The sequence below is a fragment of the Syngnathoides biaculeatus genome, chromosome 18, assembly GCF_019802595.1.
Source record: "Syngnathoides biaculeatus isolate LvHL_M chromosome 18, ASM1980259v1, whole genome shotgun sequence".
Classification (NCBI taxonomy): domain Eukaryota; kingdom Metazoa; phylum Chordata; class Actinopteri; order Syngnathiformes; family Syngnathidae; genus Syngnathoides; species Syngnathoides biaculeatus.
Genome location: NC_084657.1, coordinates 4,401,838 through 4,422,726, shown reverse-complemented (window position 1 = coordinate 4,422,726; position 20,889 = coordinate 4,401,838). Strand labels below are relative to the sequence as shown.

General features: G+C 41.0%; 1 protein-coding gene across 9 annotated transcripts in view; it reads right to left on the bottom strand.

Annotated features, from left to right (window-relative positions):
* Positions 1-5,077: 5,077 nt before the first annotated feature.
* LOC133491482 (RIMS-binding protein 2) overlaps positions 5,078-20,889 on the bottom strand; it is a 71,982-nt gene continuing 56,170 nt past the window's right edge. For 4 of the 9 annotated variants that reach the window (XM_061802647.1, XM_061802649.1, XM_061802652.1 and 1 more), the window contains 9 exons: positions 18,414-18,507; positions 17,080-17,225; positions 16,609-16,777; positions 15,188-15,256; positions 13,800-13,847; positions 12,154-12,266; positions 11,834-11,905; positions 10,774-10,893; positions 5,613-9,827 (listed from right to left, as the gene is read on the bottom strand). In XM_061802647.1, coding sequence (XP_061658631.1) covers positions 9,513-9,827; positions 10,774-10,893; positions 11,834-11,905; positions 12,154-12,266; positions 13,800-13,847; positions 15,188-15,256; positions 16,609-16,777; positions 17,080-17,225; positions 18,414-18,507 — 1,146 coding nt within the window. In that variant the 3' untranslated portion in view covers positions 5,613-9,512. Of the gene's footprint in view, positions 9,828-10,773; positions 10,894-11,833; positions 11,906-12,153; positions 12,267-13,799; positions 13,848-15,187; positions 15,458-16,608; positions 16,778-17,079; positions 17,226-18,413; positions 18,508-20,889 lie in introns of those variants that run through there. The other 5 variants (XR_009792418.1, XM_061802650.1, XM_061802651.1 and 2 more) reach the window with 5 other exon arrangements.

The following is a 20,889-nucleotide window of genomic DNA, read 5'->3' as shown; positions in this document are numbered from 1 at the left end:
TCATAACCACTTCTTTTCCATGCTATGTGCTTGCTGGTCAGCACTTTTAATTTATTTTTGTGTTCAGCGTTGCCATTGAACCTTTTACTATCTAGTTGAGTGTTAGAGGATCATTTGCTTTTAAAACTTACGATTAAATTAATGGCTCCGCACCAGAGTATGTGTGTGCCCCGCTTTAGGGAAGTGGAAGTGCAAATAATAAGTGTTGAATATTTCCAATATTTACATTGACATTTTTCTTGCATATCTGCAGCCAGTTTCACTTCGAGGCATTCTACATTTAGCTCTGCAACATTTGGGCAGCGGGATTGCACTGCCAAATATTACCAGCAGGGGGGAATCATAAGTGATTTTTCTGGCATCAGTCAGCAACTGTCCTTTGCTGTAGCCTACAACAAAATATTATCCATTTCCATTCACAGACCTTTAACAAATACTTGCACAAAATCTAATACGTAGATTTAGGATGTAATCATATTGCTGTTGGGGGAATCAGGCGAGATCATATTACCGGTACTGGTCGTAAAGAATGTTTATTTTTTTTGTACTTATTGTTCAAGATCACTGTGCTCTTTTCGTTGTAACCTCATGAATTTAGGTCATGAACAGGAAATATAAGGATGGTAAAACCAAGGCACTTGGAGTTCGGATTAAAGATGCTACAATGCAGTGTTCGGGTTAGTTACGTCTTATACTGTACATCACAAGTAAAGCATTACAATACACTATTTAATATGGATAGCAATGCAACATAAAAACATTCAAAAGTGATGGAATTGCCACGTGGTACAAACTTGGTCTAAATTAAACTGCACTTTGTTTTTGTTTTTTTTGCAGTGAGCCTCCAAATCTGTCACACCACCTTGAAATGTTATGTAGTAATAATGCAGGAGTCCGTATCTGATAACCATTACATTATTCTTACTTAAGTATACTGCTACACGATAGCTACATTTTGTACTTTCCGTGTTTAAGGTGTCGAGGTTTGTGTGTGATGTGCGCTTTTGCTGCTTCCGCTAGGACCACTGTCAGTAAATTAGTATCTCTGACACAGTACAGCAGGGGTGTCAAACTTTTTGTCGCGGGTCACATTGTGGTTATGGTTTCCCTCAAGAGGGCCGTTACGGTGGTGAAAACATAAAAGTTTGATTGCCTCATCATATTAGTGGATACGTGCAACAAATGTATGAATAATGTACAAACACAATTCCAAAGAAGTTGGGATGTTGTGTTAAATAAAAACAGAATAAAACTATTTGCGAATCAGGTTCAACCTATATTTAATTGAATGCACTGCAAAGGCAAGATATTTAATGTTCAAAATGATCAACTTTGTTTTCAGCAAATCAATTTAGAATTTTGTGGCTGAGGAATGTTCATCAAACAGTAAACAGGCTAATTGGGAACAGGTGAGTGCTATGATTTGCGTATAAAAGTAGCTTCCCTGAATTCATTCACAAGCAAAGATGGGGCGAGGTTCACTTCTTTGTGAACAGGTGTGTGGGAAAACAAACAGTTTAAGGACAATGTTTCTCAATGTACAATTCCATGAAATTGTGGAATTTCATCAGCTATGGTCTAAAATTTCATCAAAAGGTTCAGAGAATCTGGAGAAGTCGCTGCATGTAAGCAGTAAGGCCAAAAACCAACATTGAATGCCTGCGACCTTTGATCCCCCAGCCGGTACTGAATTAAAGAAAAAAAAAAGAAATCACATCAATGTGTAAAGGATACCACCACATCGGCTCAGCAACACTTCAGAATACCAATGTCAGTAAATACGGTTCGGCGCTACGTCCGTAAGGGCAACTTAAAACCTACTACGCAAAGCAAAAGCCATTCATCAACAACACACAGAAACACCGCCGGCTTCTCTGGGGCTGTGATCATCTGAGATGGACTGATGCAAAGTGTTCTGCGGTCCAACAAGTCCACATTTCAAATTGTGTTTAGACATGGTGGATGTCGTGTCTTCCAGGCCGAAGAGAAAAAGAACCATCCAGACTGTTATGGACACAAAGTTCAAAAGCCAGCATCTGTGATGGTATGGGGCTTGTGAAGGCACCATTATCGCTGAAAGGTACATACAGGTTTTGGAGAGACATATGCTGCCATCCAAGCAACTACTTTTTCATGGACACCCCTGCTTATTTGAGCAAGACGATGCCAAACCACATTCTACATGTGTTACAACAATGTGGTTGTTGGTATCAAAAAATGCTTGCAATATCTCATTATTATTTGTCATATGACAATTTGAAATTTTGGTACGCACTCTAGCAAGAGAATGGAAGCTCACACAGATAATTTGCTTTTGCAGGCCACAAAACACAAAAGGGGCCAGGCTGGATCTGGCCCCCAGACCTTGAGTTTGACACCAGTATCCTTAAGTACGGTGGTAAATCTTTAGAAGACCAGGAGAGGACTCCACTTATTAAATATTCCAATTTACATTTATAACATCACTATTGAAACCCTCCATATTGAAGTTTTGTTACAATTGTGTAAAAGCTAAGCAAATGTTAGTCAATTCCAAAGCAACACTATTCCCTATGTGGGTCCACTTTATGTTTTGGCCTGATGTTAATCATGCAAAGAGTAAGAATGGACTGTGATTAACTACAAAAGACTTAGAGGTGAGACCCCACCCCATTTTCACTATCTGCTCACCATGCATATCACCCCCCATACTCTTTGTCCCCAACGGCAAGACAACGTTTCCTCCATCTATTCATTTTTTTATGCTCCAAATGACAGGAACAACAACAACAACAATAAAAACTCCAATTTGACGCCTCTCAATGGCATTGCTTAAAAGTCTACTGCTGAGATGGCTTTTTTTTTTTTTTTCCATATTAACCCTTTTATTCACCAAGTGTTTGTGTTACCATTGCCGACGAGAATCTGTTCTCAATTTCCTTACAGCCCAAAGATAAATGATTAAGAGGCTGCAATCAACCAATGCTTTTGTGTTATGGGAAGAAGCTAGAGTACCTAGAAAAAAATCCACACAAGCACAGGAACAACACAGAAACTCCACACGGCAAGGCTGCAGTCAAGATTTGAACGCAAAACTGCAGAACAGGCAGACATCCGCTAGCCTCTCTCTTATCGCTTAACTTCTCCAGAAGTGAATGCAAAAGTTAAGAACTATTATAGGGTCCAACTCCAAACCAAAATGAATTTGAATCTCTCGTGTCACGCAACTTTCGGGGTAAAGGTCACCCGCGCCTGTTTTCACCGCACATTTAGCTTCACGCGAGTAAAGTCATTCCACGCAAGCGTCTTAGCAAAAACAAAACCGAGAACTGCGTGCTGCAAGACTTCCGCGACCACAGGCCTTGTCAAACAGGAAGGCAGACGCGACTGCCAGGCTCAACCAAACGTGGCGTGCTTTTTCACGCAGACCGTGGCCTAGTTGCGAGTTGCAACTGTCGCTTTTGCCCTTATTTGGGTATGTCCGTAACATAGCGAACAGAAAAAGCTGGGGTCTCGTTTGAAGCACCTCATTCACAGGACAACTTGCAGTGAGTCTGGCCTACGCTGAAATTCCATCACCACACATACGAAAGAACACTGTAACATTGGGGATGTAGGGAGTGTCCTTGGTAAGGAGGGTGGACAGCGTTGACAAAAAAACCACAACCACACCGTGCTTCATGAGGACTTCCTCTCTTTAGCAGTTACAGCGTGTAGGCAGATGCTCTTGAGCATTTCACTTCCTTTTACAGAGAATGCCATCTTCAGGGGACGTGAATTCAATAAGGGAACTTCTGCTTGAGCGAGCACATGCGGGGAGGGGGGTTGGGTGGAAGGGGAGCTGGCTGCCAGTCCAGATAAGTTGTATCACCTAAAGGCAGTAAGGGCTCTCCCGGGAAAGGCCTCGGCCTCACGCGGCTCTCCACACAGGGAGCCAGAATCACTTTCTCATTAGCGCCACACAAGACGTTGTACTCACAACTTTGTATTAAGTAGTAGCACTCGTGGATTTGTCCTGACTGAATAACTCCATTTACATGAGTAGGTGAGAGAGTACTTGTGTTGTGTTGTGACATATTACTCATGACACCTACAGGAAGTGGAAATGGAGGCAAAAGTAGAGCTGTATGTAATTGATCGTCACGGAGGGTGGGGTAACGTTGCATTTTTTTTTTTTTTAAACAGATAATTCCTAACACACGCGTTGGCCATTGCTCAGTCTACGGTTGTCACGGCCATTCCTGGCTCTGCCCCCGTGCGTCACTGTCAACCCCTACTGGGGACAAGATGAAAAGTTAAAACCAATGTTTTAAAAATGGGCCTTTTCTTAATGGTGGGACAAAATTGCTAATCTTGGGAAGTCATGGTTGATAAATCTGTTCATATTTCACAGTTTGGATGTCGGGCAGGAATAGAAAAATCATGCCTCAGTTCAGACAGCTTCCCTGTGGCCCCCCACCCCTCCATTTTGTGTGGGGCCACGCCCATTTGCAGTCTTATTTGGGGGTCTTTGACGTGTGTGTGTGTGTCCAGACTCACACGATAGCACTTCCAATATGATGATACTAATTACGTTAAGTAAAACAGCGCAATCTAATGAGTTCAAATACAAGAGAGTTGTATCAAATCTCCCCATTGCGATGATAAAAAAAAAAATATATATATATATAAATAATGGGACAAGCCGAAAGAAAGAAAATATATATTTAGTGACATTAAAGTCAAAATATTATAAACAACAGCACAGTATAGTCTTAGATCATTGTGTACTCCAACCAGATTAAAGAAAAGTTCATTGAATACTCTTTGACCGCGGAAATTCAAGCGGATCATTATCATCTTAGTAAATGGTTATTTAAAACAAAAAAGAAAAGAAAAGAAAGGTTCTATTCACTGTCCTGCAAGTGGTCACAATATTTGGGGCTGTTAGGTGTTTACTCTTACTTTGGATTTGGGACTTCAGAAATGTTCCAATACGGCTTTATTGAACCTTGCAGGGGGATGACAATAAATGCAATTAATGTAACTGTGTCACAGTTGCCTGATGCAGAGCAGCAAAAACTTTTTGGCAGAGACACAAATCTGATGTTGCCGAGTTTTACATTTACAAAAAAAAACAAACGAGAAAAAAAAAAAAACGGGAAAACAAACTGCCTAACGAATCGGATTCCTTAAGAGTAATACTCTCTTTAAATGATTTCCAAATATGTTAATTTACTTGCGCTCTTGTAGCGATGCATTTAGGTGCACGTGTCAAAGGCCAAAATCGGCCTTCATTTGACTTAAATAGGCAAAGTTAATATTGAAAAAGTTGATTTGAAAATTAGTCAAACAGAAAATAGAAATATTTTGGCAATTACACCAACTGAACACAGAAGATTCTCACATTTAGTTCAAGTAGATATATCATCTCCCCAAGTAGTTTGTGTTTTAATGGCTGGAAAAAAACGACATTCTAACCTGTCTGCCCATATTTTCTTCTTCTAACCATCTGTAGGAGGCAAAGTGTTAAGACGGAAGACCAGAAGGAGAGCGGCTGTGACTGTTAGACCTCTTTCCTGTGGTTACATCACGTGGTTGAGGAGGGTTCAAAAGGAGACAACTTCTTCTTCTTCGTTCACTTGTGGAGCTGGGCGACGGCACCCGCTCGGCTGGACGAAGACGATCGCTTCGAACAGAAAAAGGGAAAAAAATCGAGGTAAAGTATGACAGACAACTTTGATTCCACTGTTAGCATCGTCATCACGGCAATGGGAGAAGAATCTTTTGAAGTCATTTTAAAGCTCGGAATAGACTGAAGAAGTTTTGGTGGGACTTTTTCTTACTATGAAAATTATGTGATTTTGTTGTACTTTTTTTGTAATGCTTCTGTGTTTGCATCCGTTTGATTAAACAGCAACTTCTTTGCTTTTTTTTTTTTTTTTTTGGACGTAACTTGTGAATATGATAGAAAAGCTTACTCACCCCAGCCAAAATGGCTTCCTCAAGATAGTACTTGCTGTGGTGTTTATGCGGTGGCCATTTTTCTACCTTTGGGGGGAAAAAAAGATTACCAACTAAACTAATCAAATACACTTTTCAAGTGAAGAAGTAATTGTTTTATGGGGCGATAGGGAAGAGAAGGTTGCACGTTGAACATTTTTAACGTGCAACATTCACGTGTGGTTTCCAGAGTCTTAGTGGAAAGGGGGTTGGGGGTTGTTGTGTTCATGTGCAGGTGCAGCCAGAAGAGGAGACTACAGATAACAGAAGTCCAGCAGATATACAGTGCAGTCATCCATAAAGTAGAAAGCACTACTAAACTCCTCGCCACAGTGTAGTGTTTCCTACTTTATGGATGAGTGTACTGTTGGCTTCAGGGAACAAATAAACGGCGGCCTCTCCCCGGAAGTCCAAAAAGAGGAAGCGGCTTTTGTCTCGCGAGGCTACATATGTTACCCAGAGTGTTGTCGCTGCTATGTCACATGGGTGCTGTGTAGCATGCAGCAAAGCCTGCAAACTCTTTCCTCTGTTTTATCATCACTTCAACTCGGGTTTGGGGTCAATCGTGTACGTACATTCAATTAAATGTCATAGGGATGAAATAAAGAGTCAGTCAAATCTTTGGCATCCTTTCTTTCACAATTAAGAAATACACATGCTCTGAGTGCTTCTGTTTTGTGTGAAAATATACATACTTTATTTTATATGCGAAAAGACCCATATTTCAATTCTTTTGCATTCTACGCCTTCACCATACCAACATGCAAAAACAATATTAAAAATATTTACAGATGAGCTTCTATTTAGGTCATAAAAGCATTTTTTTACATCATATAAAAAAGGTTTTACATTATAAATGTAGGAGAGGTGGGGGGGGGGAGTCCAAACAGTCCATTATATACACAACTCCAACTACTTTTTCACTGCATTTTAGACCATCTACAACTCACATTGTAGACGTGTCAGACAAAGAAAACATGGAGATGAAACAAATGAATAAATAAATAAATAATAAGGCAGAATTTGGGCATAATATTGGTATTCATGCAATCAATAAACATTCTGTAAACAACATATTAAGACTAAGCAACGTCTTCTGGTAAGGCTAAATACTGTCAACTATGCGTATGTGGCCGCGATGCCGAGTAGGAGAAGTGCGGTCTACTAACTAAACAGCAGGTAGACATAATACTTGTGCATTCAAGGCCGTAAATACCAAAACAACTGTACACTTCAGAAACTCCCGTCTTCTGAAAACAAAACAAAAACAAGCAAACAAAAAAAGACCATTACATCCTCAGTCTTGCTTATGTCCCGGCTAATTTACAAATAAAGCGCCCATGCGATGCCCCGCCCCTGCCGCCTCCTTTTTATAGTCTTGGCATCTTCATGCTCCTTCTGGCTAACAGCGACTAATTACTTAACTGCTTAACGTGTAACTAAAGTGAGTGACACGACAGGAGCGTGACTAGATCCTCTTCCTTTGTAGCTAAACGAAGTGAACTAAAAGCACCTAAAGAGTTTGGCATTTTCTGCACTTTTTCCACTTTTTTGACGGGAGGCTACGCAAGCTACATAGTGAATAACCTGAGAAGTTACCAACAGGAGTCACAATGTTATGTGACGAGCTCGGACGCACACTCACTTCAACTGCAATGGAAATATAGTTTCACACAGTACAGCACACTCACACTACACGTCATCCACAAGTGTGTGAAAAACGTAAAGTGGACTGAAAATACTGCACACAGTTAAGTTATAACACTGTAGTGACCACACTTGGGTAGACACAAAGACTAAAGCCACACCACGTGGGCTCACAAACATGATGAAGCTGACACTGAGTCACACGATAGCAATTTTTCTGTCCAGTTCTTTTTTTTTTTTTTTTTACAAAATTAGTTACCACTATAGCAAAAAAAAAAAAAAGGTATTAATTGATTGGCGCGGCAATTATATAATACTACTGGGAGATTATTAGCGTACCCGCACAAGCAGCATTAAAGAGCCTCTCCCAGGCTTTTCAAATGGCGCACAACCAATAACAAATCCATGGTTAGTATTTTTATTGACTAATAATGCAAATGGTTACTGTTGCCCTCATCTGCACAGATTATTTACGATAAAGGAGGACTAACTATTGATCTTGCGCTTTCCTTAAAAGAAAAGCTTGGAGATGTTAATGTGTATTTTGAACATCCTTAAATCTGTCCCTCGTTACCGGAGATAAGTCATTTGTTCTCAACTGAAAGGTGAACTTAAAACCAAAGTATTGACAGTACCATACAACGTTTTTGGGTGGACCATTACGCCAATGTGAATTCTATATTTGTTATAAGTGCCTCCCTGAAGGCAACCACAACTATGATGAGGCCCACGAGGGAAACAAACTTGAGATGCACCTGTGTGCTCTTGCCTTCAAGTCACAAAATTTGTTCAGAAGAGTTCAGTAGGATATACAAAAAAATGAAGCGCTGTACACTATTGCATTTGAACTCAACTGTTCTCCATCAACATAGTGAACAGAACTGCCCCATAGAAAGGTTTAGAGTTTGAACATTAGCATGGGCTTTTCATGTTCTCACTATGCTTCTCCCAGTGGTATTTTGGTGTACAGTCGGTTCACCCAAGACAATCTAAATTTTTAACCCTAACCCTTTAGGTGTGAATCTGTGTGTCCATATGTGTGTGTGTTGCTACTTTTACAAAACTAAACAGCCGCCGTTTTCTGAGCTCGATGTGCAAGAACACCTGCAGCTATGCGCATTGAAAAAAAAAAAGTTCTGCTTCACCACACTTGACAAACAAAGACGTTGCCAACGTGCTGTGCAAAATTATGAGGATGTAGTACATATGAATTCAAATTGATGCAGTGCATAAATAATACCTTTTATTATGGTTTCTAAAAGTTTCTTTTTGTATGAATGCTGCATGCAAACTTTTAAATACATGAAATATGTTGTGTATATAACTTGGTGGTGATGGTGGTGACAACAGGAAAAGACTTCCTGTGTTAATCTCTGAAAAAGGTGTTTGCTTTGGGGAGCACACACAATTACACAACTTCTCAAACGTACTCTAGAGAGTTATCCACTGGGTGTACAATGAGGGAAAGCGATTGCCGCAGGATCAGTGTGACAAATGTACACACACTCAGAAACACGTGAGGACGAGTGAATAGTCGCGCAGCAGATGAGGTGGACTCCTGCTTCTAGTTGATAAAGTGTAAAGCATTTTTTTTGTTATTACCTGGACGCAGAAGGCTGAGGCCTTTCAGTAGCCTTCTGTAGTAGGGAGACGACCGCACATTTGATCTTTTATATTGCATATGGAAGCACGGGACGCTTTGATAAGGAACTATGAGAGTAGAGCGATTGCACAATTGGACAGGGTAACACTGTAATTTCCAGCTAATCAAGCAGTGCACTAAGGCAAATGTAGAATTCTGGACAGCTCTGATAGCCCCTGACTGCGATAACAAAGAGCAGACAGAAAGTCCTTCATTGAGAAAAAAAAAAAAAAAAAGAAGATTAAGTCTGAGGTCCTGCCTTTCATTCTTTTTTGCTGGATCCAAACCTTCTGAACAGTTTCTTGCCTTTAGAGAAGAAGCCCTTCTTTTTCTTGCCATTTGCAGAGCAGTCGGCCAGCACCGGCCTGTCTGCTGGGGGTGGGATTAGACGAGAGGCGTGCCCTGGAGCAGGACCTGGAACTGGGCCTGGGTCCGATGTGGTGCTTGTGGGCACTTGCAGATGGGGTGGTGGTTCTGAATGTTCTACTGGATGCGAGCAAGGAGCTTCTGTTTGTGGGATCAGAGTATCTTGGCTTGTTGAGGAACCGCCATCTTGGACCTCGAGAGAGGAGCTTTCCTTTAATAGGAAAAGGACATTGGAGAAAAAGGTTCAGTTATATGAATTAATGTATTATAAAATAGTAATATTTATTATAATGCAGGGTCCTCGGTTTACGATGGGAGTTACGATCCAATGGCAGCGATATACTCTGAATTTGTGCATGAGTCGGAATGTGCCACAATCACTAACCTGTGGGGGGGGCTGCATTGGGTATCTGGAACCTCAGTGTGGACTTACCGGGCATAACATGGCAAAAATATAAAAACAAAATAAAATATAATCATACTCACCAGAGGTGCTTAGTATTAAATGTTTTGTGTGCAGCTCTGTAGCTCTGACCAAGCAATCAAAGGACAAGAAAAACGCTGTCATATTTTCTAGGGCTGGATATAAAACAAATGAAAACTAATCACGGCTGTGGCGACATATTCTTACATGCCCCGCAAACTAGCTCATTATGTACTAGTCACCACAATGAAACATCAAATGTTGGGACCGCCGTAAACTGAGGAACCCGCGTACAAGACAAATGGTAGGTGGGATCATATCATCAGAAAAGTAGTCACATTTTATTCTAAGAACCACTGCAAGACTACATTTGGACTGAGGATTTGATGCAGGGAGCAAAGTGGACCTACAGCGGAAGGACATTAACGTGAAGAGGAATTGAATGGGGGTGGAGGGGGGGGGGTGCCAATAATGCAAACCGATGAGCTGCTCTCTCCCCCTTCAGATCACACTTACAATCAAGTCTCAAAGTGCACAGTTCGTTTCTGCTTCTGCAAAAGGTCATGCAGGAAATGGCGGAGCGGAAAAAAAAGCAACAAAAATTGAAAAATAGAAACAGAACAGTGCAAGACAGCAATCAAGATTCAAAGAAATACCAGCATGAATAAACAAAACGAGTGTGTTAGGAACATACAAAGGCTTTCAACATGCTGGATGACAATCACTGAACTACCTGCAATTCCTTTTTTTGCTCTGGTGCAGGCTGAGCTGAGATGTGTTCTGCTGGGGCATCTTCTGGTAAAGCCTGCAAGAAGTTGGAGGGCACTAGGCCTTGTTGTCCATTCAAATCGCCCTGACAGAGAAACACACACAGCTGTCAGATGGGAAGGGGGGGCATTGTGGGACAAACAACTGAAAGAAGAACAATTTACCCAAACTATGAAAAGATATCTATGGCAAGTGTGTCTACACTGGGCATTTTTTTGCTTTTTGCATATTAATATTGTAAATCTCTCAAGGCTGGATTTGCACTGCAGGTCCAAGTGCCCAATTCTGATTTCATGCCTCTTTGTGACATCCAATGTTCTTCTATTTTTTGGTAAATTTAAAACAAGACATGTGCTCATATAAATTTATGAGCGAAGGGCTAGCATATTTTTTTATTTTTTTTAATTTTTTCTTTCATATTACGTCACTTCAACTTTGCTGAACTTGTTAAGATCATTTCAAAATTTACGTATCTAATGGAGCATTTAAATTATATTTAATGCGTTATGCTCTCCCTGTAGTTTTTATTTGTGTTATTTGGGCAGGTGTGTTTTCGTCACGATTTGGTGTATTTCAATAATGTCAATTTTGCAGTGACAAAGTAAAACTGATCTGTGTGCTAACGCTGTATCTGCACTGATTTTCATCTCCATTTGGAGGACGTGTCATTCCAGTCAGACGATAACCAGTACCAATGCATTTCTTTCCTATTTATGCTGCCATGATGCATATTGAAATTATTACACTCGAGCAACAAATAAAAATAATCTAAATTGTGTTACTTGAACAATGCAGTGTAAATCGGCCACCAGTCGGCCACCTTTCCACCCAATGCTCGGGTCCTTGGACCTTGGTTTGTGTTGTTTCATTGTTGTACAGTGTCCTCGAGGGCCTCAAAAGGTGCTCATTAATTAAATTGTATTACTAGCGAGATCATTATTAAATTTCAATTATTTGCCACTGATACATTGAACTTTTGTTTGAAGTACAGAGCAAAATCAGAAGTTTTTAATTGTAATACTTACATAGAAGAAGCCATCTTCATCCATTTCACCAAGCACATGGATGATGTCTCCGGCACTGAAGGTCAACTCGGCCTAGGCAAACAAAGTAGATTATGAGCGAACATCAATCCATCCACTGTGCTGGTCAGGGTCGAGGGTAGTGTGAGCCAAAGGCGGACGGACACACCTTGGATTAGTTGTCAGTCAATCACAAGGCAAATTCAGACAACCATTCACACTCACATTAGTACCCTTACCAAGTCAGAACTGAACCCTGTACGAAAATGAGGCTTGTCATACAATCAGTAACTTCATGGGCAAATACGTGTGCCATGTCTGACCTCAATATCAGTGTTTGGGGAGCTCTCTCGTGGATCATAATCAAAGATGGCCACCATCTGGCGAGATCCGGGCTTGGGGTTTGCTGCAGTTGCAGCGGCTGCCTGGCTTGGATCTGTCCATCAAAAACGCATGGCCAACAAATACATTATAAGTAGTACAAGATGTTTTCAGTGACCACCAGCATGCAGATTGGTGCGACTGTATGTGTGAGAATCCACTTCATGCAGTAGGACACAAAAGGTAAAACTGACAGCATTAGTTAGTATTTTTGCCAACTGAGAGTTACTTTGCTCTTCATTCTTTGTAATCATTGTGGCACCACTGCGCGGAGAAAATATTATTATCATATGAGGTGAGTAAATGATGCAACCTGAGGAAAGAAGAGTTAGGATGAGAAACTGATTGCAATTGCCAATGGCAACTCATTAATGAAGAATTAATAGAAGACGTTTTTCCCAACTTGTGTGTTATCGATCTTCCCAATACCCATCAATTTTCTTAGCCGCTTAGCCTCACGCCTGTCCCAGCTGTCAACGGGCAGGAGGCAGGGTACACCCTGAACTGGTTGCCAGCCAATCGCAGGGCACATAGAGACAAACAGCTACACTCACAATCACACCTAGGGGCAATTTAGAGTGTCCAATTAATGTTACATGTTTTTGGGATGTGGGAGGAAACCGGAGTGCCCGGAGAAAACCACGCAGGCAAGGGGAGAACATGCAAACTCAACATAGGCGGGTCCGGGATTGAACCCGGGACCTCAGAACTGTGAGGCCATCTTCTCAATATATAAACAGTGAATTGGTGTACATTTCAGTGAACATCGGTTGAAAAAGATTGCTTGTCAACAATAGGGCCAAAACAGACAACCTCTTGCATAACAATGTTTGGGTAAGTACATGAAATTAAGGACCTTAAAATAGCTTTTAATTAGTACACATAGGCGGCATGGTGGAGCAACTAGTTAGAGCGTTGGCCTCACAGTTCTGAAAACCGGAGTACAAATCCCAGCCCTGCGTTTGCATGTTCTCCCTGTGCCTATTAAGTTTAAAAAAAAAACTATAACCTAACCTATCCACCTTTGAATGGCGGCGAGGTAAATAGGCTTCACTTGCTTCAAGGTACTCAAGAGCACTTTTACACTGTCTCCCCATTCAGGAAAGCATCACAGCACCAGAAACAACAGGGCCCTCAGTATATTGTTCTAGAAAACTGTGACTTGGTCACAGCGGAGGTAAGGATGAAAAGGACAACCTTCTGGTTGAGATGTAACCATTCTACAACTTCAGCTGTAGAGAAGTTCACCCTGAACTGGTCACCACTCAAACACAGGACTATGGGAAAAGTGGAAGTCTTCCATTAACCTTGCATTCATTTTTTTTAAAGAAATTGGGAGTATCTAACCCCCCAAAAATAAAATAACTAACTGAATAAAAGTCTCTTATAATGGCGGATGAAGATTAGAAGTGGCGTTACCTGCAATCAGAACACAACCTAGATGTTGAAGTAACTAATAATGAAAGGTCAATAAACATGAAAATAAAAGATGAACACATGCAAATTGTCCAGTGAACATTTGAGTGGTCACATGGTCATGCAGAAAAAAAAACAAGAGAAATTAAGGTTCAAAGAGGAAACAGCAAACCTTTATTGGTGGAGTCTACATTCTCCTCCCAGAGTGCTACAGACTCCACTAGAAGAGATGAGGGATAAAATTGCAAACATTTGCAGAAACAGCAGCAACACAGACCCAAGAGACACCTTAAATACTTAAAATGCATTCCGAATTTACAGTCCACATTACATAGCAGTACACAAATTCACAGGTAACGATCAGAGGGGATGATGACATTGGTTAATTGACCAGTTATGACATTAAAACCGATCAGCTGATCAGCATTAGATGCTAATTATCGTCCGATTCCGATCATGCTACTAATTTGTTTGCATTTCTGAGTGTACCAAAGTACCGTATATCAATAACCTATGCTTTAGTCATAATTACATAAATATTTGCATGAAAAACACTGAGGCTATATTTATAAAACAATCAAATGAGAAACAGTAAGCAGCAGTAACTGACTGTCCCTTTTTCTTTAAGTGATAACGTATTCTTACATGACATCTTACATCTTCAAAATGTCAGGACCCCATGTATTATAGGTATCATTTTCAGTACTATGGTCTTCCTCCTATTTATTCCTTTTTGTCATCACTTGTACATTTTCATGGTGGCCTTAGTAATACAGCAGTTACACAAAAACAAAGAAGCCACATAATTGGATCCTGTAGATCAGCAGTCCTTCACTTTTTTTACGCAATGGAGTAGTTTCACGCAAAAAAAAAAAAAAAAAGTATTTTGAAGGAAGGACTTAATGGTATGTCCAGACTACTTCAACATTTTGTTTTGGTTTACGTTATTGCAGAAAACCCCACCTCACAAAAGTAGGCTATTGAAAATGGAAGCAAAAGTTATTATTATTATTATTTTTTTGTCTTATATGCAAGGCTGTAGCCACATGTTACCCAGAGCACGCTTGGCGAGTACTGGTTACTGGTCTGTGGCCTAGTGGTTGGTAGCCGCTGGTTTAGATGGATATCACCGATACAAGTGGCTCGGTAAATGGATGGATGGATGGATGGATAGATGGAAGGAAATTACATCACAGGTTTGATGTTTTTTCATAGCAAGATGAATGATTGTAGTTTAGGCTCCGGAATACTGTTGCATTTTAGAATTTTCAATCAATTTATTTGTTTAAATTCCTGATTCATTAACAAACTATTCATCTTTAGAGGTTGCATTGTACAATAACAAAAACAGCTTCAGTAAAAGAAAATTAAAGTAGGCACAATAATAATGTTTGGCTAACACGCAGAGCCCGACTTTATATATCCCCTCTGGTCACTATGTGAAATGTAGCAAATCATGTTAAAGAACAAAGGTTTAAAACAAAACAGCCAAAAAGAGAAGCAAACCAGAGAAGACCCAAAAAAGAGGGGCAGTGGGAGGTAATCTGCAGTGAGACACACCTTTCTTGGATCGTCTCGGTTTCGGTGGTGGAACAGGGCGACGTGGAAGCTGTGCATGTGTGCGAGTGCCTTCATGGGATTTCAGAATAGAAAACCAAAATATGTGAAACCAAAAGTCACACCAAAAAGGAGGACAGGGGTGCAAAAACAGACCAAACAACGAGACAATGAAAAGCCAGTAACAACCAGTGCGCAGCAGACATACTGTAGCCGTGAGCACAAGTGGAAGTGAAAAGGTTTAAACTGTAGATGTTTACTCTGTACTCTGCACTGTGTAGAAAGCAGGAAACAGAAGCAAAGTGTCAGCTTGATTTTTCCAAGAAAACACTGCATGAAAACAGCCACTACATGATTGATGGTTATGAACTCAGCAATAACAACACAGTGGGTAAAAAAAAAAAAAAAAAAAAAAAAAAAACTTTAAAAACCATTAGAGCACACATTGACATTAAAAGTTGGAAAAGCTTCCTCCCCTTGATTAATAAGAAAAATGGGCCTCATCCAAGAACAGCTTTGTACAGGAGTCATGCGTCTTAATGAATAACAAATCTTTATTGTATTTGCTTTTTACAGCTTTGAACTGCAGCCGCCAATGATCTGTCACATGAGTAGCACTAAGTTAGGAAGTTCAATCACAGAAACTCCTTTCGAAAACCAAACACTCCATGACTAACACAACAGATCACGAGACTTTCATTACATCTTACAGCTTGGAATGGTATAAAAAGTCATATCCTCACAATTGCTGGAAAGTCAAAGTTGTTGTCCTGAAACCCTAACAGTGGAAAAAGACCAAACATAATCTTTATGTTGTCTAAGAATTTATTTACCTCACTAAGTAGCCAAAAATGTATCAGTGCATTTAGGGGCTCAGTACTTGCTCCAGGATACTTTAGCGTGGCCTCAGGAAGATAACACGGTTGAACTGCTAACTGCTTACTTAGTCACTTAATGAAAGGTGGGTCCAAGTTGGCTCAGACTGTTGAGTCCTTTTATCCCAAGTGGAATGTGTACTGTGTGATTGCCAGTACAGAGCTTAGTCATTTTACGTTAACAGACACACATAACAACATCACAATAATGTTGTGCACTGACGTAATTCATTCTCTCCACTCTGTACATTACACTTTTGTGAGTTTTGCAGTTCAGGTGCATTTCAATCTTGGGGCAAACTGTCTACCGCTCAACAAAATGGACTGAAATATCAAGTGGTTCTTGCATAAGACCCACTATCTTTGCAAAGCAAGTTTAGGTTTGTGCAAATGCAGCCATTTTCACCCTTCCCACTCAAAAATAAACAATGGTGATAATGTGAATAATTGTTTTAACGTGGAAGTCCAAAAGCAATTCAATTTTAGGTGTAATGTAACATATCTGTAAGGCATCATTTAACAACAACAAAAAGAGATCCGTTTACATACCAATTTTTTCTATGGCTGCTGGTGTCGATAAGAAGCCCTGTTCCAAAAGCTGCAGCCGGGTTTCTTCATCCTCCACCTGGATCTCAGACACCATGTTGCAAGGCACATAACCGAAACGACCACCAGACTCCCCTCTGTAGAACCCATCAGAGTCTTTATCCCCGCAAACCTAAGCAGATGATATAAACTGCCCGTAATTGATGCTTCATTCACAGATGACGTGCAATTGAGCTGGCGTCACTAATACTGTATGTTCAGCTTCATTGTTTGTGCACTACTAATCTATTTAAACTGGATGTTCACGAAAATGTTAATGGGATACTGCAACTCTATTCTTTGGCATTTTTACTCGAGATGTATCAAACGTCATGATCATAGGTGGCTGCTGAACTGGGAGCAAAGAACACTTTTTTTTTTAAGGGGATCATCTTTGTTCTGGATTGTGTGGTCTATGTTTTGCAGGTGACATACTATGATGATCTGTCCCTCTCGAAAGGGCAGCTCCTCCTCAGCAGCATCCGGGTTGGGTGACATGGTGGCAGGGTCGTAAGGAAAAAGGGCCACAAAGATGCGAACTTCACCTTTGTCCCCTTTTGTCTTTGGTGATTCAAAACAAGCTGCAAGTACAGTATAGTGTTATGGATTCCGAAAGATACATACTAAAAGTTATCAAAATCAAAATGATATGATATGGTATTTCAAAAATGACAAATATGGCATCATTTATCTACAAGTGTAAGTTCTTCACCAGTGTTGAAGACATAGTATATTCATTAAGCGAGCATAGCTTGCAAGGATCTCTAAAAATGGTTGCGGAAATTTGCCCCTCCCCCACCACAGTGCTGCTCTGAACAGTGCTTGCTTAGCCCAGGCGTGTCCTTAAAAGAGGTAATCAAGCTAAACCACTGATCCTAAGCTGTTTGAGCTGTTTGACAAACATACACTTGGTCATGATCTCCAACACCCAGCAAGAAACGGGAAATGTTGCTTGACACAATCTGATCTTGAGCTAAGAACTGTACACTAGCAACACAGCCACATATACAACAGGCATTAATGTCATTTTACTTTTTTTTAATGCAGGCTTTCAAATGCTCCATCACATTACTAAGGGAATTTAAAAAAAGAACATTTTATGGCCTTGCTCCTGTGCACAGTATTGCAGAGGTGCAGCACAATGCTGGTGTGACCCAAGAATTTGTGACCACGTGTAGACAAATTTGAAGAACTGTAGTGAGACTTAAGCTCTTTTGAAGAGAGCTGTTCTCTATCTCATTATGGAGAATCAGGCCATCTGTGGCAAGAATCATGGACCGAGAACTTGCAGTTTCACATCCTCGCTGATTTGTAATAGATACAGAACATCTCTGATCGCACTTTCAAATTAGCAGATACTTGAATGCACTTAAGCTACACAGGAATATCTAGTTTTAAAGAGTCAATTTAAAATAACTACTTCACAATAAAATCAATAATAAAAATTCAGTGAGAGGAGGAAGAGAGCTGCTCCTACATTATCACTCCTTTTTTGGGCCAAACAATGTTACTATTTTAAGATTGTCACTTCCTCCTGTCATGACAAGCCACTTTAAGTTAAGCCGGTTCTGAGCTTAGTGGGCTCCCACTTCTCCATCACTGCTGACACTCCTGCTTCCCCACACATGTTGTTAATCTAGCAACTAGCATACAGGTGATTGGTCAACTGTAAGCACAAATGTGTCGTCAAGACTTCAACATTCCCACTGGATTGCTTTGTCGTGGAACAAGAGTTCAAGAAGAAACACAAAAACAAAGGAGTGTCTGACCTTTGAGCTGCCTGCTCTGCAAATCAGATGAATTAGAAGATTGTTTGGAGTTTGGCCCCCCTGATGGACTTGCTTCAGTTTGTTGACTCGGCTCCTGCGCATCAGAACATAAAAAAATAAGTACAACATTTCAAGAAGAATGGTGATCAGCATTTACAGGGGAAAGCACAAGGGGAATTCAAAGGAAGAAGCAAATGTATTTTAGGGGTTTAAGCCGTAGCTCAGTGGTTAGAGCACTGGTTTGGTAAACCAGAGGTTGTGGGTTCGTATCCCACTGGGGCCTCCACTCCCTGAGAAGGGCTGCGTCAGGAAGGGCATCCGGCGTAAAAATTGTGCCAAACATATATATGCGTTCATCTGAGATGACACGCTGTGGCGACCCCGAAAGGGACAAGCCGAAAGAAAACACACACACACAAGGTGGTGAAATCTCTTGTAATCTAGGGTGCTCATCAATAGGAAATATTACTTGCTGCTAAAAACCAATACTGCTCACTGAATTGTCATAATTTTCATGTTCTCCATGATTCGTTATATAAAAAAAAACAACCATAGTCTCACACAGGGTTTCTGAAAAAAATGCCGCATCAGAGGTGTAAAGGGACAGAGCCTTTCAGACATAACGGCTGAAGAAGTGGTGCTTTCTCGTACCTGTAGTGAACATTTACACAGTCGATGCAGGTTCGACTATAGCGATCATTTGATTTTAGCGACGTCAGCACCAGTGTCTAAATAATTATTGAACATCAACAAATTACTTTTCATTAACTGGAGACTCTAAATTACCCGTAGGTGTGACTGTTGTCTGTCTCTATGTGCCCTGTGATTGGCTGGCAACTAGTTCAGGGTGTAACCCGCCTCCAGCCCGAGGAAAGCTGGGATAGCCTCCAGCACTCCCACAACCCTTACAAGGATAAGAAGGTCAGAAAATGGCTGGATGGATGGAACCATTTTTCTTTAACAGAAAGGGGACACTGAAAGATGTTATTCTCAGTTGTTAAACTTCACACAGTGGTTGTGGATTTTTTTCTGGTATTAATTTAATTTAAATCTATTGAATAAAATGAATAAATAATATTCAGAATCAGAATACTGAATAAAATCATACTATCTCTCCAACAGATAGTAGCCATTCTCTTGTCCTCAGTAGGACGTGAATCATGAGCCTCATGTAACAAAGCCCAAGTCCTTACTCATGAGGCACAACGTCGGAAGCAGGCAAAGATACAGGTCGACTTAAAAATCTCTATTTTGTATGACTAACTTGAACAGAGGATAATGAGATGGGAAAAGTCAGCTTTGATGGACAGAGTAAAGGGGTAAAGTGTCTGATGATAATGGAAGGAGGATTCATTTCTATACCGCTATGGTACTGTTCCGGGGAACTACCAAAAAAGGATTCAAAGGGAAGGACCAAGAATGCTTGGAAAGGATGGTTGCTGGATGCTGTACTACTGTTTTACCAAGGACTTTGTTCCTTGGCGGGAAGACGGTTTGATGTGCTCCATTTCAGCCCCCTCGATCCACCACTCTGAGCTCATTTGTTCCAGCACCACCTCTCCTGAAGAGCACGCCTCTGGTTCCTCATTGTCATCCGTGCCATAGTCCACATCAATCTCCATCCCACGACTAATGGGTGACTTCACAGTACGTACTGTTTTGCTGACTGGGTAGGGTCTTGGCAGGGTAGGGCCATGGCCTGCATTAGCTGCTGCTGCTGCAGCCTTCTGACTCCTGAGCATGGCCTCCCTCCTAAGGCGGTCCCCTAACCCTCTAAGTAGTACTCTGTCTTTGTTGAGAGCAGACTGAGGAGGACAGCGGGCAGAAACTCGCCTGCTAGCTGGACCTTCACATAAACGCACTTCTGTTTCACCAGGATAACTCACAGTGTCAACTGCATCTGAATGATAGACTCTGTGCTGCATCTTGGGCTTGACTTGTAAGGGTCCTTGCCTAAATAAAGGCTCTTTGGTGAGGGATCTGAGATCCCTGTTGAAGTGGTGCTGCCGAGGGGGAACGTGTGGTTGGTGGTGACACTGGGAAGCATGATGAAGGCGTTCTGTCTCTCTGGGATGAAGCTGGCTGGGCCTCGGCTGAATCTGTATGTGACGATGTAAAGGGTCTTTCAGACAACCATCGTCCTCTTCAGTCACCTCAGGAATACTGAACAGTTGCTTGGTGTGGTGTGCTTGAGGGGGTAACTTGAGGATCCTCTCAACATCTTCATCACTCTCTGAAGGCTCTGATTTGGTTAACTATGATTGACAATAAAAAGGTCCAGGAAGAAAGGCCATATCATTGTTGAGCAAAAAAGAAAAAAAGAGGCAAAGAAAAGAGGATGAGCAAATCATGCAAATGGACAGGAACAACACAACAAGAATCACAATAAAGCATGTAACAGGAAAAAGGTCATAGAAACTAAGTTTTCTTGGACTCCACACCCCTGGTAGGGCCACCCAATGCAAAAAGGTCCTAG